Below are 13,256 nucleotides of genomic sequence, written 5' to 3'. Positions count from 1 at the left end.
AGAAATTTAATTTCAAAGACTGAATCTAAGGGTCCCATCTGCTTTGTAACTGTAGTGCCACAGAGGTGGGGGGCGCAGTCTTACTTGCTTTGATAGTGTTCTAAAGGAGTCCTATCCAAAGTTGAGTCTGCAGATCTACTAAAGGTTGACTAGTTCATCCAGGTGTCATAAAAGATCAACTTTAACCTTGCCAGCTGCAGTTTAAATCCATGATATTTTGTCCTGTTTGAAAGCATGCAGACAGAAATCATCACTTATTTTATGCATAAAAATACTTGACGACTTTCTTTCAAAAAATTTCATTCTTCTCCTTCTATTCCAACCAAAGCCATTTCTTTCAATCTTCTTTTAGAACCTATTTTCCAGACCTTTCATCATCCTTGTTGCTTCCTTCTGGACTCTAGCATACATTTTTTGATGGGTGGTTGTCAGAATTACAGACTGCACTACAACAAAATAAATGAGCACTCTTCAAGTGCTACCTATACCAATTTTTGGTAACTTCCAATATAACATTCCAATATAACATTCACTCTTTGACACTGGTAAGAAATTATTATCTACTATAACCTGACTCTTTCATCCAAAACTACTACTTAGTTATATGCCAAGACCACTTTGTGGGTTTTAAAAAAAAAAAAAAAATCCTTTGTGAAAACACATGTACTGAGTATCAGAAGGAACTCAGACTGCAAGTCTTGAGGTATGTACCTTCCCATTGTCCTGACAGGTAGGTTTATACCACAGATGGTACTGGATTTAAGGCATTCTCTCCTCAAAACTCTAAGCAGCATATTAACCACCACACTTTTAAGATTCAAGTTTATAAACGCTTAATTCACCCCTGAGGCACTGTTGCAGTGGTCTTGGATTTTATTAATAGCTGCTGAACTTGTGTTGACACTCATCTAAGGCTTGTGCACTTCACTAATGATGGTGAAAGCAGCCACGTACACAAAAATGCGTTTGACAAACCATTGCTCCTTCTCCCAACAAAGCCGCACCAAAGACTTCCAAACGCGGCCAAGCGACAAGACCGACGGGGGCTACGCGGTAAACGTTACAAGCAGGTAACCCCGCCGCCTACGAAAGCGCCCAGGCAGCGCCGTGAGGCAACGGCGGCTCTCCCGAGGCCTCCGCCTACCACCCCGACTGGAGCTGCTGCTGCTGCCGCTGCGGAGGAGGCCGCGGGACCCGAGGAGCAGGCGGCGGGAAGACTGCCCAGGCCGAAGTCGAGGTCGGACCCAGGCCCGCTATAAGCGTTAACGGCCACTAACGGCCACTACGGGCTACAAGCCTAGCCCATCCCATCCCATCCCACAGCTCTACCGCTGGCCGCTGCGCATGCGCGGGCGGGGGCCGGGGCGCAGTGCGCATGCGCGGCGGCGCACGGGCCATTAACGCTATTTACCGCCCCCCCCCCCCCCCCCCAGCATTCCTCAGCCGCCCCCTACGAGCATGCGCGTTCCGCGGAGCGAGGGGCACATCGACGCCTTCCGCCTGCGCGCAACGGCCCCCCCACCTCGCCTCCCAGGCGGGACGCATGCGCGCTGCCCGCCGGGGCGCCGCCGGCCCCGCCCCCGCGCCGTCAGAGCCGCTGGCGGCGGGTGCGCGCGGGGGGGGGGAGGGGGGGGGGCTGTTCCCCGCCCCACGTGACATGGGGGCGGGGACGGGAAGGGAAAGGTCAGTGGCGACGCCGGCGGAGGGGGAGCGGAAGGTCAGGGCGCCGCGGAGCGGAAGTGGGAGCCGGAGCCTCGTCCGCCATTGTGGGGAAGCGGAGCCTGGAGCGGGGGGGGGGAAGCGGCGCTGCGTCCGGCTCCTTTCAGCGGGAACCCGATCGGCGGCAGCAGCAGCAGCAGCAGCGAGCCCAGGCGGCGGCGGCGGCGGCGGCGACGACAATCAGGGCGGAGGAGGCGGCGAGCGGCGCGGCGGGCGGGCGAGCGAGCGGCTCCGGCGTGCGGAATCACTCGAGGCCCAGGCGGAGCGGAGCGAGGGGATCGCGGCTCCCCGTGAAGAATGTCAGCCACCAGCGTCGACCAGGTACCGGCCGCGGGGCGGGAGGGGGGCGGCCGCCCGCTCCCTGCCTGTTCCTCTGCCCTGGCCCGTCGTTAGCCCCGGTGGGGGGGCGGGGGCGGCCGGGCGGCCACCTGCACCTTCCCTCGCCGCCGGGGCGGCGCGGTTCGCGGCCTTCTCCCTCCTTCCTTCCTTCCTTCCCTCCCTCCCTCCTTCCTCGCCGCCATGGGGAGCGGCGATCCCTCGGAGCCGGCGGCGCCCGGGATGGCGGGCCCCTTTCCCAGCCCCTATTTATAACCGCTGATCCGCGCCACAGCCGCTCCGCCTCCCCGCCCGCAGGGCCCCGCCGGCGCTCGGCCCCGCGCCTCCCGGCCAGCCGCCCAGCCGGCTCGGCCCCTTTGTGTGTACCCGTCCCGCAGGCGAGCCCTCCCCGGCCGAGCCCCTCCGGGCTCCCGTTGTCTCTCCCGGCTCCGGCAGCGCCTGGGTGCCGGGCTCCCCGCGGCGCCCGGCTCCGTCTCCTCGCCCCTGCGCACCCCCGAGTCTCTCCGGCTCCTCCTTAGCGCATCCTCCCTCTTCGTGCCTTTCCCTCTCCTCACCCACCTCTTCTCCCTTAGGGCCTCTGCTTTCTCCTCCTTCCCCCGCGGCCTCCGCCGCTTCCAGCTATTCTTCCTCGCTCCTCTCCCTGCGCTGGGCCGCGCTTTTTTTTTTATTATTTTTTTAATTTTTTTTTAGGCGGCTCTCTACGGAGCTTAGAGTTTGTTGGGTTTTATCTTTCCTAGGCCTCTGCTGGCCTTTCTTCCTGGCTGGAAACTCTTCTGTCTTGGTCTCTGCTTCCTCCCTGGGTCTCTGCCAGTCCCCAAAAGTTTTGGCCCTTTGGTCTCCTGCCCCCTTTTATTTTCTCTGTGTGCCTTTAATGTTTTGTTTCTTTTGTCTCTGCTATGCTCTCCAGTTTCCTTTTATGCACTTATTTCTAGCTCAGTGATCTCTTAGCTTTTCATTGCTCTGTCTTCCATGAAGGCTTCTCCTTCCCAACTTTTATATTTCCATGTCTCCTGTAGATCTCTGCATGCCTTTGTGTCTGGATTAGATTCATCCCAAAAGATGAGGTGGTTGGGGTTTTTAAGGTTACAGAGATTTTTCTCTGTATTTTTCTGGGGAGGGAGGTGACTAACCAGTGCAGCTTTAGATGGTGCAGTGTTAAACAGGATAACTCTTGAGACAGATATATATAAAAGCAAGATGGAGGTGGTTGCCTCCTAAACTTTCAAATCTCTGAACGCTGAGTTTTTCAGGACTAAAAATTGTTAGAGAGTGATGGAGCCTGGAGATCCACTCATGCTTAGTTGTACTTATGTGAGAAGTGACTTATATTTTTGTGGGCTAGCATTTGTTTTTCTAAGATGTTTTATTTTGCTGTAAAGGAATTAAGGGTACTGTAACTTGTACTGCTACAGTGATTCTTAGTGCATGACAGATTAACAGTGTTTTGTAATGACTAATCCTAAAAAAAAAAATAAAAATCCTCCTCTAAGGTATTATTTCCTCGTGTGAAAGCTTCACGCGGACTGTATCATTTTCTCAGTGTAATTGCCTAGACGAGGAATGCACAAGTTGTAGTTTAGCTTACAATATCACTGTATATTCCTTTGTATCTAAAAAGCAAGGCATTGTAGGGTATTCTCTGATAAATACCCATCAGTCATTTTAAAAGATGACATATGATAATGAAGTTCTAATGAAGTTCTAGTACTGGCAGTAATCTTAAGCTACTAACTTTCTTTGTTATTTTACTCTATGCTTTGTTTATTCCTTATATTTTTTGGAGGGGTAATCAAAATTTGTTTGGGTTCTCAACACCATTTAGGTTTCACATGCTGTAAAAGACTAGATTATTTCAATGTTTTTTGGTGAAACTCTTTCAATTTTAAAATAATTTTTGGGTTTTACTAATATTTTATATTATTATTTTATGTAATATAGTATTATAACAGCATGCTTTTTATTGATATTTTATACTGATATTTAAGTTTAAAAGAGCAAAATTGGCAAATAGATGGAATTACTCTGAAGTAAACATTAGAGGATTCTAACTGAACTTGTTTTGCTTTTTTCCCCCACTTTCCTATATACAGAGACCTAAAGGACAGGGAAATAAAGGTAAGTTGATTCTTTGTATTTCTGTATAAATCTCTAATGTTGCTATTTATGGAGGTTAATGTGTCTTCAGACAGTCGTGGGAAGAGAATGTTGCTATAGGATAGCTTTTATTTCAGAGCAAGATGACAGGAAATTGCGTGCCAAAATGTTATTTCCCAGCAATTTTACTGTGGCACAGCAGTACATCAATTTAAAATGTTTTATTTTGTAAATGAAGATTAATGTCAGAACCTGAATGATAACATAGCTATTTCTTTTTAGCTGACTTTGTTATGCTTGTGTGGTCCCTTTAACAGTACACCTTAGGCTTTTCTGTGCAGTGAATAGAATCAGTGTACTAGAATCATCAGGAAGAATCTTTTTGAACAGCTTCCTTAGCTTGGGAGACAACAGCCACGTGACTGTTAGTTACTCATATCTATGAGCAGAACCCATCACCTTCCTTATTCTCATAAAATTTGTGGGCTTTTCTCTTCATTTTAGAGTCAGTATAGAATATTCTCTCAGTGTTTGTAGGTCTTCTGCTTTTCTGGGTTTTTTTTTTTTCATGTTTCTGTCAATATCTTAGTTTTTAGATACCATACTCAATGTGGTTTCTTCTCTCTCACAGAAACAAGGAACTAACTACTTAATATTCTCTCTAGAATTCTTGGCCAGTCTGTCGTAAACAGCATCTCAGATTATATCTTGCAATTTATTTCTAGTCTGGAATTTGTTATCTTTGATATAAAGACTTAATATTCTAGTTGGGAATTCTTTTTGCCTAATCAGTACATTTGTGCCCATTTAATTATTAGACGCTCAGCAAGCTGAGCTATAGAACAGCATGGACACAGCTACCTTCCTGAGCTAAGATGCTTATTTCTTCATGAAGATAAGAAACTTTTTTTTTTTTTGAGCTCTTTGCCCCCCACTGTTCATTATCTGAGCTAATCTAATTGTTCTCTGTGAACTGTCATTTTGTGTTATCTGCAGCGTACTTATTCTATTATTCTGCCTATGTGCAGATTATCTGCTTATTACATATCACTTACGAGGTGACACATGGTTCCTGAATCTTGCTAAATTTGACCTCTTCTGTTTAATTTCTCTTCATTCAGAGAAAAATAAACTTGGGTTTACCTCTTCAGACCTTCTCAGTTTGGTCGTTCTTGAATACTTTTTTTCTCTCATATTCTAATACTTCCACCTCTTTTTTTTTTCCCCAAACTGGAGCTTTTAACTATTTATTGTGGTTTTGAAATAGTTTGTGTTTATACCTTCCATGTTGCCCTTAAATGAGAAGAAAAGTCAGATTCATTTTAGCAAGTAGTTTGTGGCTTCACATTCTTTGAATTACCATATCTCAGTTTTAGGGAGGTTATCAAGATGCATCTATTAGAGAATCGTACGAGCAATTTTTGAACTATACTCAATATATATTGAATTGGAGTGGAGGTATTAAGCGTTTCTATTTGGGTGTTGTGTTGCAGCTTATTTAATAGTGAAAACGCTCAAGTCAGCTTTAACTTATTTATGTTGGTGTATTTTTGTGTGCTATAATTTGTAAATGCTGCAGAATGTTTGAAACAAAACACATCCCTTAGTTTGCTGTGTAAGGAAAGGACTTTTGCATTTCTGGACTTGAATTTTTATGGGGTTCATCCTTTTAGATGATGGATATTTACTATATATTCTTTTGGTGAGAATATGACCTAACTGAAAACTATAGTGAAACAAAATCTCCTCTGTTCTCTTAAGTTATTTGGTATGATGTCTATTTAATGAAACTGAGTTATGATTTAGAATTAGGTTAAAGGGCTAGGAGATTGAAGATGGTAGCACAGTGTGGCACGGGTAGTTGGCTTTGGGTTAGACATTTTTTCAAGAGGATAAATTAAGTCAGTATCAGCAGCCCTTACTGACGACATTTTGGCAGACAGTAATCTTTTTCAGGCGTCATGATAGGTCCCAGCTTAAAGGAGCTTCAAAGGAAGATGTGATACTGAGTTAAAAGACTAATCTGAAGTTGGTTCCGTGCATAAGAGTAATAGCATTAAAGAGGATGGTAAAAAAGGTTAGAACAATGAGAGAATGTGAGTGGGTAGTATAAGGAGTGTATGCATGGAAATACATCTTGTTTCAATATGAAAAATAATCTATTAGTCCTGCAAAATTATACTGGGAGGTAGCTGATTTGTATTGTCTAGTCAAATGTTTTGGATGCTTTATTCTGGTTGATTATAAATTGGTGTACTGTGCCATTTCCCTGGACCAGAATTTGTGATATTGAAGTTCTAATGTGTAGAACAGTAGGATCCACCTCTTATTTGCGGCATTAATGTTGGTATTTCAGAGACTTGAATGAGTAAATTACCCTGTCTTGAAAGCTTCCATATTCTAGTTGTCAGCTACTGTACAGTTGAGATAAAACATCAGAACTGACATCAATCAAATGAGGTCTAACAGGGGAGTGGTGCTGGGGGAGAAACTGCCATTCCTGAAACTTTTTCCCCCCTCTTTTTGTTTGTTGTGTGGGTGTATCACACCTGTGATAGGAAAGTGCTGACTTTGTGTACTTATATATGTATATAATTTTTGGTTTTGTAGAAGGATTAAATGTAAGCATTAGATTTAAAACAAGAATGAAATGTTACGTGTTTCTCTTAGTATTTATTCTCCACACTGATCAAGGTGTAATGGCTGCTTCTAATGAAAAATTTATCATTATGCCTTTGGCCATCATTTGTGCATTTTGCAAGTGGTTATTCAAAGCATAGTAGCAGTTAAAAGAAAATGAGCTTTAAGTTCCTTTATTTGATGAGTTGTTTCTTTCCAATATCTAATTACATTGTATGTTTTCACAGTGTTTGCGGAAGTATATGGTATTTTCAGAGTTGGATTGATACAGATATTTTTAGTAACTGAAGATTAGTTTCAATTAGTATTCTTCATCACTGCCCTGTGTAGTTGGAACGCTTAATGTGAGATTTTGGGAATGAGGCATGCATCTTAATCTGTTTGCTCTTGTTAAATGTGTGTGTGGGCTACATTCTTCATTATTAACACATTTTGTAAAGTTAGAATGAAAAGCCAAAGAAACACGATACTAGTGATGCAATTTCACTGGGAAAAGTATATATTTACTAGGAAAAATGTCAGTGTAGAACTGTTTTGTGTCACTGACTTAAGATCTCAATACAGAATGAATAAGAAAGAAAAGGCATTTACAAGAATATTCTATGTTAGTTGTAATGGCAGACCAAAAATAATTCTGTCTTAAGTGACCTTTAGATACCTCTGAAACAATAAACACAGCAGATGCACGTTTTATGAAGATTAGCTGTCAGTATGAGGAGATTAATTTTGATAGGATTCTAGTCTTGACATGCAGCTGTTTATTCCTTTATTTGTGGTTGCATGCTTTTAAGAAACTTGTACGCCGCATCTATGTTTTTCATTATAAGAGAATTGTATTTGAGAATTGTGCTCTCTGTACTGTTTGGTTAAGTCTAAGCAATGGACGTGGCAAGGACAAAAGATTTTGAGGCTCATTCCCTGTGTGACTGGGCAAAATATAAAAAGGAATATAATGTTCCAGCTCATTAATATGTTACCATTGTGTGTAAATTCAGAGTGATTAATGACCTTAACTGAAACTATTTATGGGAAAAAAAAATCCCCACAAACCATTCAACACCTTATGTTAATTTAAATTTGGTGTTTAATTAGAAATACTGTTCTAGCAAGTTTTAAAACCCATTTCTCACCATTGCTGATTATATTTGGCTGTAGGTAGTATACAAACGCACTGTGCCAGTTTGTGATAACTGATGTGTCAAGTGTTCTGACTTTTAAAACTTCAAGAAGATATTCAAAACATGAGTTGCTTTCTTCCTTCCCAGATAATTGCTTTGAAAAAAAGTCTTCTGTTCTTCTATGTTAAATTATGAATTTTTATCTCTTCTTACTGATGTCTGCGGTTAATAATTTTTTCCAGAATTTTGGTTGTTCCTTGTGATTATTTCTATTCCTTTGTCATTTTTTTCAACTAGTTTCATTCCCTGAAGGTAGTTTGTTTTAGAGGTGTTAAATTATTTTTTTTTCACCTTTAAGTGCCTTGGTCAGTCACCGCTTGGTTTACAGTGTGAACTTTGGGTAGTAACACCACCCCCACCCCCAATAAAACAGAGAAAACCCTACTCTTAAACGCTAACTTCAACAAATTTGAAGGTTTAGTTGCGTGGTTGTATATACTTTTCAGAAGCTTTTGCTAAAAGAAGGAAACCACGGAGTCAGCTCCTAACTCAGTGTCTCCAGCTGTCAGAAAATCTGCTGTTTTGTTGTAACTTCTGCTGTCATGGTTTCGCTGTAAAACCTTTTTTTTTTTTTTAAACTGAACCTATTTGATAAATAACAAAAAAAAAAGGCATTTGGAAAAGCAGTAATTTTGTTTTTTGAGAAGAGGTCTTCATTTTCAAGTTGTATAATTGCTGGTTTAAGTTCTGCTTTGCACCATGGGAAGCAGTGGAACTTAGTAGAAATTTGCACAATTTGACTTTATTTGAATAGTGGCCTGAGGGAGGGTAGAAAGACACTTCAAGTAATTTGGGCAGCTGGAAAATCCCAGGTAGGTGTAATGCGTTAGATGAAATTAGAGGTAATAGGAGGCCAAGAAGAGCAGGTAGGAAGAGATTCCAGTGTATAGTGGCATATATGTTAGGAATGGATTGTTAGCACCCTTGGGGACTTTAGCTCTTGTTTCTGTCTTGCTTTGGCCCTTCAGAGATGCCACTAATGCGGTACAGTATAAAAGTTATGTAGGAAATACAGAATTAAATAACTGAATAGGGGCGCCCTTCATGGTTGCCTCAGTGGGTAACTGCCTTTCCTCCTGGCAGGAGAAAGCTGTATGTTGCAACTTTCCCTGGACGTATTGAATATGTCTGATCTGGTTGGTCTGCACATTTGCACTTGGTCTGGTACTTCTGGAAACGCTGGATTTACTGCCTGTGCACATAAGGTGTGCCTGTAGTTTTTCCTCTGTCTGTGAAGCTCAGCAAAGAATAGTCAGGAGTAGTCCTCTCTGGTTGCCGTCCTTCCAGACCTCTCCTGAGATCTGGTCGGGATCATCAGTAGAATGAGCTGTTTTTTTTTAAATTTAACAAGGTGGTGCTTAACGATAATATGTTCAGTCTCAGCAAAGCATAAGTAGAAGTATTTCAATGTACAGGTGGTTAAGAAGTTTTATCTAGATTAAAAGAGCATAAATCTTCCAGAGAGTATACCTAATACAGATTTACTTTTAGTTTCAGTACAAAACGGTTCGATTCATCAAAAGGATGCAGTAAATGATGATGATTTTGAGCCATATCTAAGTAGTCAGACAAATCAGGTAAGTGAACTTTGTTTACTATCTTAAAGTTAATGTTGGAGTTCAGCTGCTTTCCCGTATTTCTGTATTATTATTTGTATTTCTTAGCATTATTACTTGTCTGAATATCCATTGAAATATAATTTTATATTGTATCTTGTCTTATCATAGGATGTCTTAAACAGGTAAAGTCATTAATAATTCTTGAAATGATTCAGTTAAGAAGCATGCTGTGGTGTCTCCTACTCTTGTGCTTGTTCTCTGACTTCAGAAAGATGCTGTTACAAGAAACCTGAGGAAAAAAAACAAACCCAAAAACCAAAACACAAATCCCAAAACAAAACCCCACACCTTAAACTTACAATGAAATCATCGTATATTCAGTGCAGTTCAAAACAAGAGTTTCTTTGAGAAAATATTAGCTGCTTGGACATGATTTCCTTTGAAGATGGTAGAAGTAGCTCAGTCTTGATGGAACAGTAGATTGAAGCATCTGCCAGGAAGTTAATGACTTATTTTTAGAGCTGTGAATTGTCTCTGTAGTCAAAAGTTAATATTCATTATGTTAAGTTTGTAAGTTGTAGCGGTCTTGAGAGAGGGAGAAAGTGCAAATTATTAAAAAGTCTTTGAGAATTTTCCTTGCCTCCCCATTTTTTTCAAATAATACAACGTTAAGGAGGCATCATCTAGAGGATCATAATGTGCAGTGTTTTCCCCAAAACAACATCAGAAGTCATATGGGGGTGGTCCTTCAAATCTGTTGGAGCTTTATCTTCTCAAGAAGTAAATGCTGTGATTTCCCAGGAGCCTTGGGAGTGGAATTTGAATTTAGCCAGCAGACTTTGTTCTACTAGAGCACGGATTGTACTTAATGCCCATTCTCAATAGTGTGGAAATGTTATGGTTTGATTGTTGTTCCTTCTGAAACAAACAGGCATCCTTTTCACTATAATGTTCTGTTAGTCCCATTACAAAAAATGGGGCTCCTTTAGTGCTTTGAAGAGGTCTCTTGAGGAAAAAATGGCCCTATCTAACAGATACCTTGTTCATATTTTACATTGGGAGGACTGGTGGAAGTTAAAAATACAGTCCAAAACATTTTTTTAAGGATTATATGAATGCATTACAGGCTGGTTTTTTTTTTTTTTTCCCCTAACCATAATTGTCCATGTTACTGACTTTTGTTTTATTTTTCTTGCAGAGTAACAGCTATCCACCAATGTCAGACCCATATATGCCTAGTTATTATGCTCCATCCATTGGATTTCCATACTCTTTAGGCGAAGCAGCATGGTCAACTGCAGGCGACCCTCCAATGCCATACTTGACAACTTATGGACAGATGAGTAATGGTGAACACCATTACATACCCGATGGTGTATTTAGTCAACCTGGGGCATTAGGAAACACCCCTCCGTTTCTCGGGCAGCATGGATTTAATTTTTTTCCTGGGAATGCAGACTTCTCTACATGGGGGACAAGTGGATCTCAGGGACAATCAACGCAAAGCTCTGCTTACAGCAGCAGCTATGGCTATCCACCTAGTTCTCTTGGGAGAGCCATAGCAGATGGACAGGCTGGATTTGGCAGTGATACTCTGAGCAAGGTGCCTGGCATTAGCAGCATTGAGCAAGGCATGACCGGACTGAAAATTGGTGGAGATATGACGGCTGCTGTGACAAAAACTGTAGGTTCAGCTCTGAGCAGTACAGGTATGACAAGCATTGCAGCGAACAGCGTGCCCCCAGTTAGCAGTTCAGCACCTAAACCAACCTCGTGGGCTGCCATTGCAAGGAAGCCTGCTAAACCTCAGCCGAAACTCAAGCCTAAAGGTAACGTGGGCATCGGGGGCCCTGCTGTACCCCCACCGCCTATAAAACACAACATGAATATTGGAACTTGGGATGACAAAGGGTCAGTGGTAAAAGCCCCCCCAGCCCAACCAGTACTGCCTCCTCAGACTATAATCCAGCAGCCTCAGCCATTAATTCAACCGCCGCCACTGGTGCAAAGCCAACTGCCTCAACAGCAGCCTCAGCCACAGCAACCACAGCAGCAACAAGGACCTCAGCAGCAGGCCCAGCCTCACCAGTTGCAGCAGCAACAGCTGCAAAACCGCTGGGTGGCTCCTCGTAATCGGGGTGTGGGCTTCAGCCAGAACAACGGAGCTGGCAGCGAGAACTTTGGTTTAGGTGTTGTATCCGTCAGCTCCTCACCTTCTGGTGTGGAAGTGCACCCAGTGCTGGAGAAACTAAAGGCCATAAACAACTACAATCCCAAAGACTTCGATTGGAATCTGAAGAATGGACGTGTGTTTATAATCAAAAGTTATTCAGAGGACGATATTCATCGCTCCATTAAGTACTCTATCTGGTGTAGTACTGAACATGGTAATAAGCGCTTGGATGCTGCTTACCGGTCCCTGAACGGAAAAGGCCCGCTCTATTTACTCTTCAGCGTGAATGGCAGTGGACACTTTTGTGGAGTGGCTGAGATGAAGTCTGTTGTGGACTACAATGCGTATGCTGGTGTCTGGTCTCAGGATAAGTGGAAGGGGAAGTTTGATGTCAAATGGATCTTTGTCAAAGACGTTCCCAATAACCAACTGCGGCATATTCGCTTGGAAAACAATGACAACAAACCGGTTACCAATTCGAGGGACACTCAAGAGGTACCCCTAGAAAAAGCCAAGCAAGTGCTTAAAATAATTGCTACTTTCAAGCATACCACCTCAATCTTTGATGACTTTGCACATTATGAGAAGCGTCAAGAGGAGGAGGAAGCCATGCGTAGGGTAAGGAATCAATGTCGTTATAGTAGCTCTCCTGTTTTTTCTAGGTTTGGAAGCCTTGTTTTTCATACAACCGGGATTTGTGTGTGTGTGTGTTGAATGAGAAAGTGGTGCTTTTCCCCCAAGGTGTCTGTACTTGATATAACTGGTTCTTAATGAAAAGTTTTAAGTTCTTGTAACTTGTTTTGTTAACAAGGGCACGTGTTTAACCACAGTGGTAACACAGACCTGCATAAGCAGACTTTTGACATGTTTTACTCTACAAAGTAGACAAACTGAATTAAGTGTATTATTCATAACCAAAGGCTTCTAGTTTAGACTTCTACGGTTTCTGGATGTCAGAAAAAGGACCTGAAATAACAGGAGAAGCTTACTTTTATTTAACGTAACCTTTCATCAAAGCAGAATTTGAATTGAAATGTTAACAGCGTGATTACTGTGAAACACAGGTTTTTCCCCTTGATTGCCTTTCGTACAATTGTGAAACACAGAAGTGATACAGTCATGGCTTGTACAGTGTCAGAATCATTTTTTGACGTTTCTGGTAGTGTATTTCCAAAAAAAAGAGTTATGTTTAGTTCGTTTCTGCAAAGAACAGTATATGTATGATAAATCTGTAGAGAAACCCTCCGTTTTGGAGGTATTTCAGAAAACCAGACAAGGGAAAAAGGCATTTAGCTTCTGCAGTTTTGTAGTACTTGTCTACTTCGTCTTGCCTGTACTCTCCTTACTACTAACACTTGTGTTCACCTTTGGCCACTATTTACTTTTGCCATATTTATTTTCTTTTCAGGCTTGCTATAGTAACTGCAAATTTACAATTTGTCTCATGGTTAGCAACATTTCAGGAACTATTGTACCAGTTAGATGATGTGCAAGTTTTCAGAAATGGGAGTTTCCAGCAGTGCAGGTTGGTGGTAGTGATCTCCGTTCATCTTGTGA

General features: G+C 42.4%; 1 protein-coding gene across 3 annotated transcripts in view; it reads left to right on the top strand.

Annotated features, from left to right (window-relative positions):
• The first annotated feature begins 1,689 nt into the window (after nt 1-1,689).
• Nucleotides 1,690-13,256, top strand: part of YTHDF3 (YTH N6-methyladenosine RNA binding protein F3) — a 29,763-nt gene continuing 18,196 nt past the window's right edge. For 2 of the 3 annotated variants that reach the window (XM_074146289.1, XM_074146290.1), the window contains exons 1-4: nt 1,696-2,040; nt 4,146-4,170; nt 9,465-9,544; nt 10,725-12,317. In XM_074146289.1, the coding sequence (XP_074002390.1) occupies nt 2,017-2,040; nt 4,146-4,170; nt 9,465-9,544; nt 10,725-12,317 (1,722 nt within the window). In that variant the 5' untranslated portion in view covers nt 1,696-2,016. Of the gene's footprint in view, nt 2,041-4,145; nt 4,171-9,458; nt 9,545-10,724; nt 12,318-13,256 lie in introns of all 3 variants that reach the window. The other variant, XM_074146288.1, reaches the window with a different exon arrangement.

This window comes from Numenius arquata, chromosome 4 (assembly GCF_964106895.1).
Source record: "Numenius arquata chromosome 4, bNumArq3.hap1.1, whole genome shotgun sequence".
Lineage (NCBI taxonomy): Eukaryota > Metazoa > Chordata > Aves > Charadriiformes > Scolopacidae > Numenius > Numenius arquata.
This window is presented reverse-complemented; position numbering and strand designations above follow the sequence as displayed.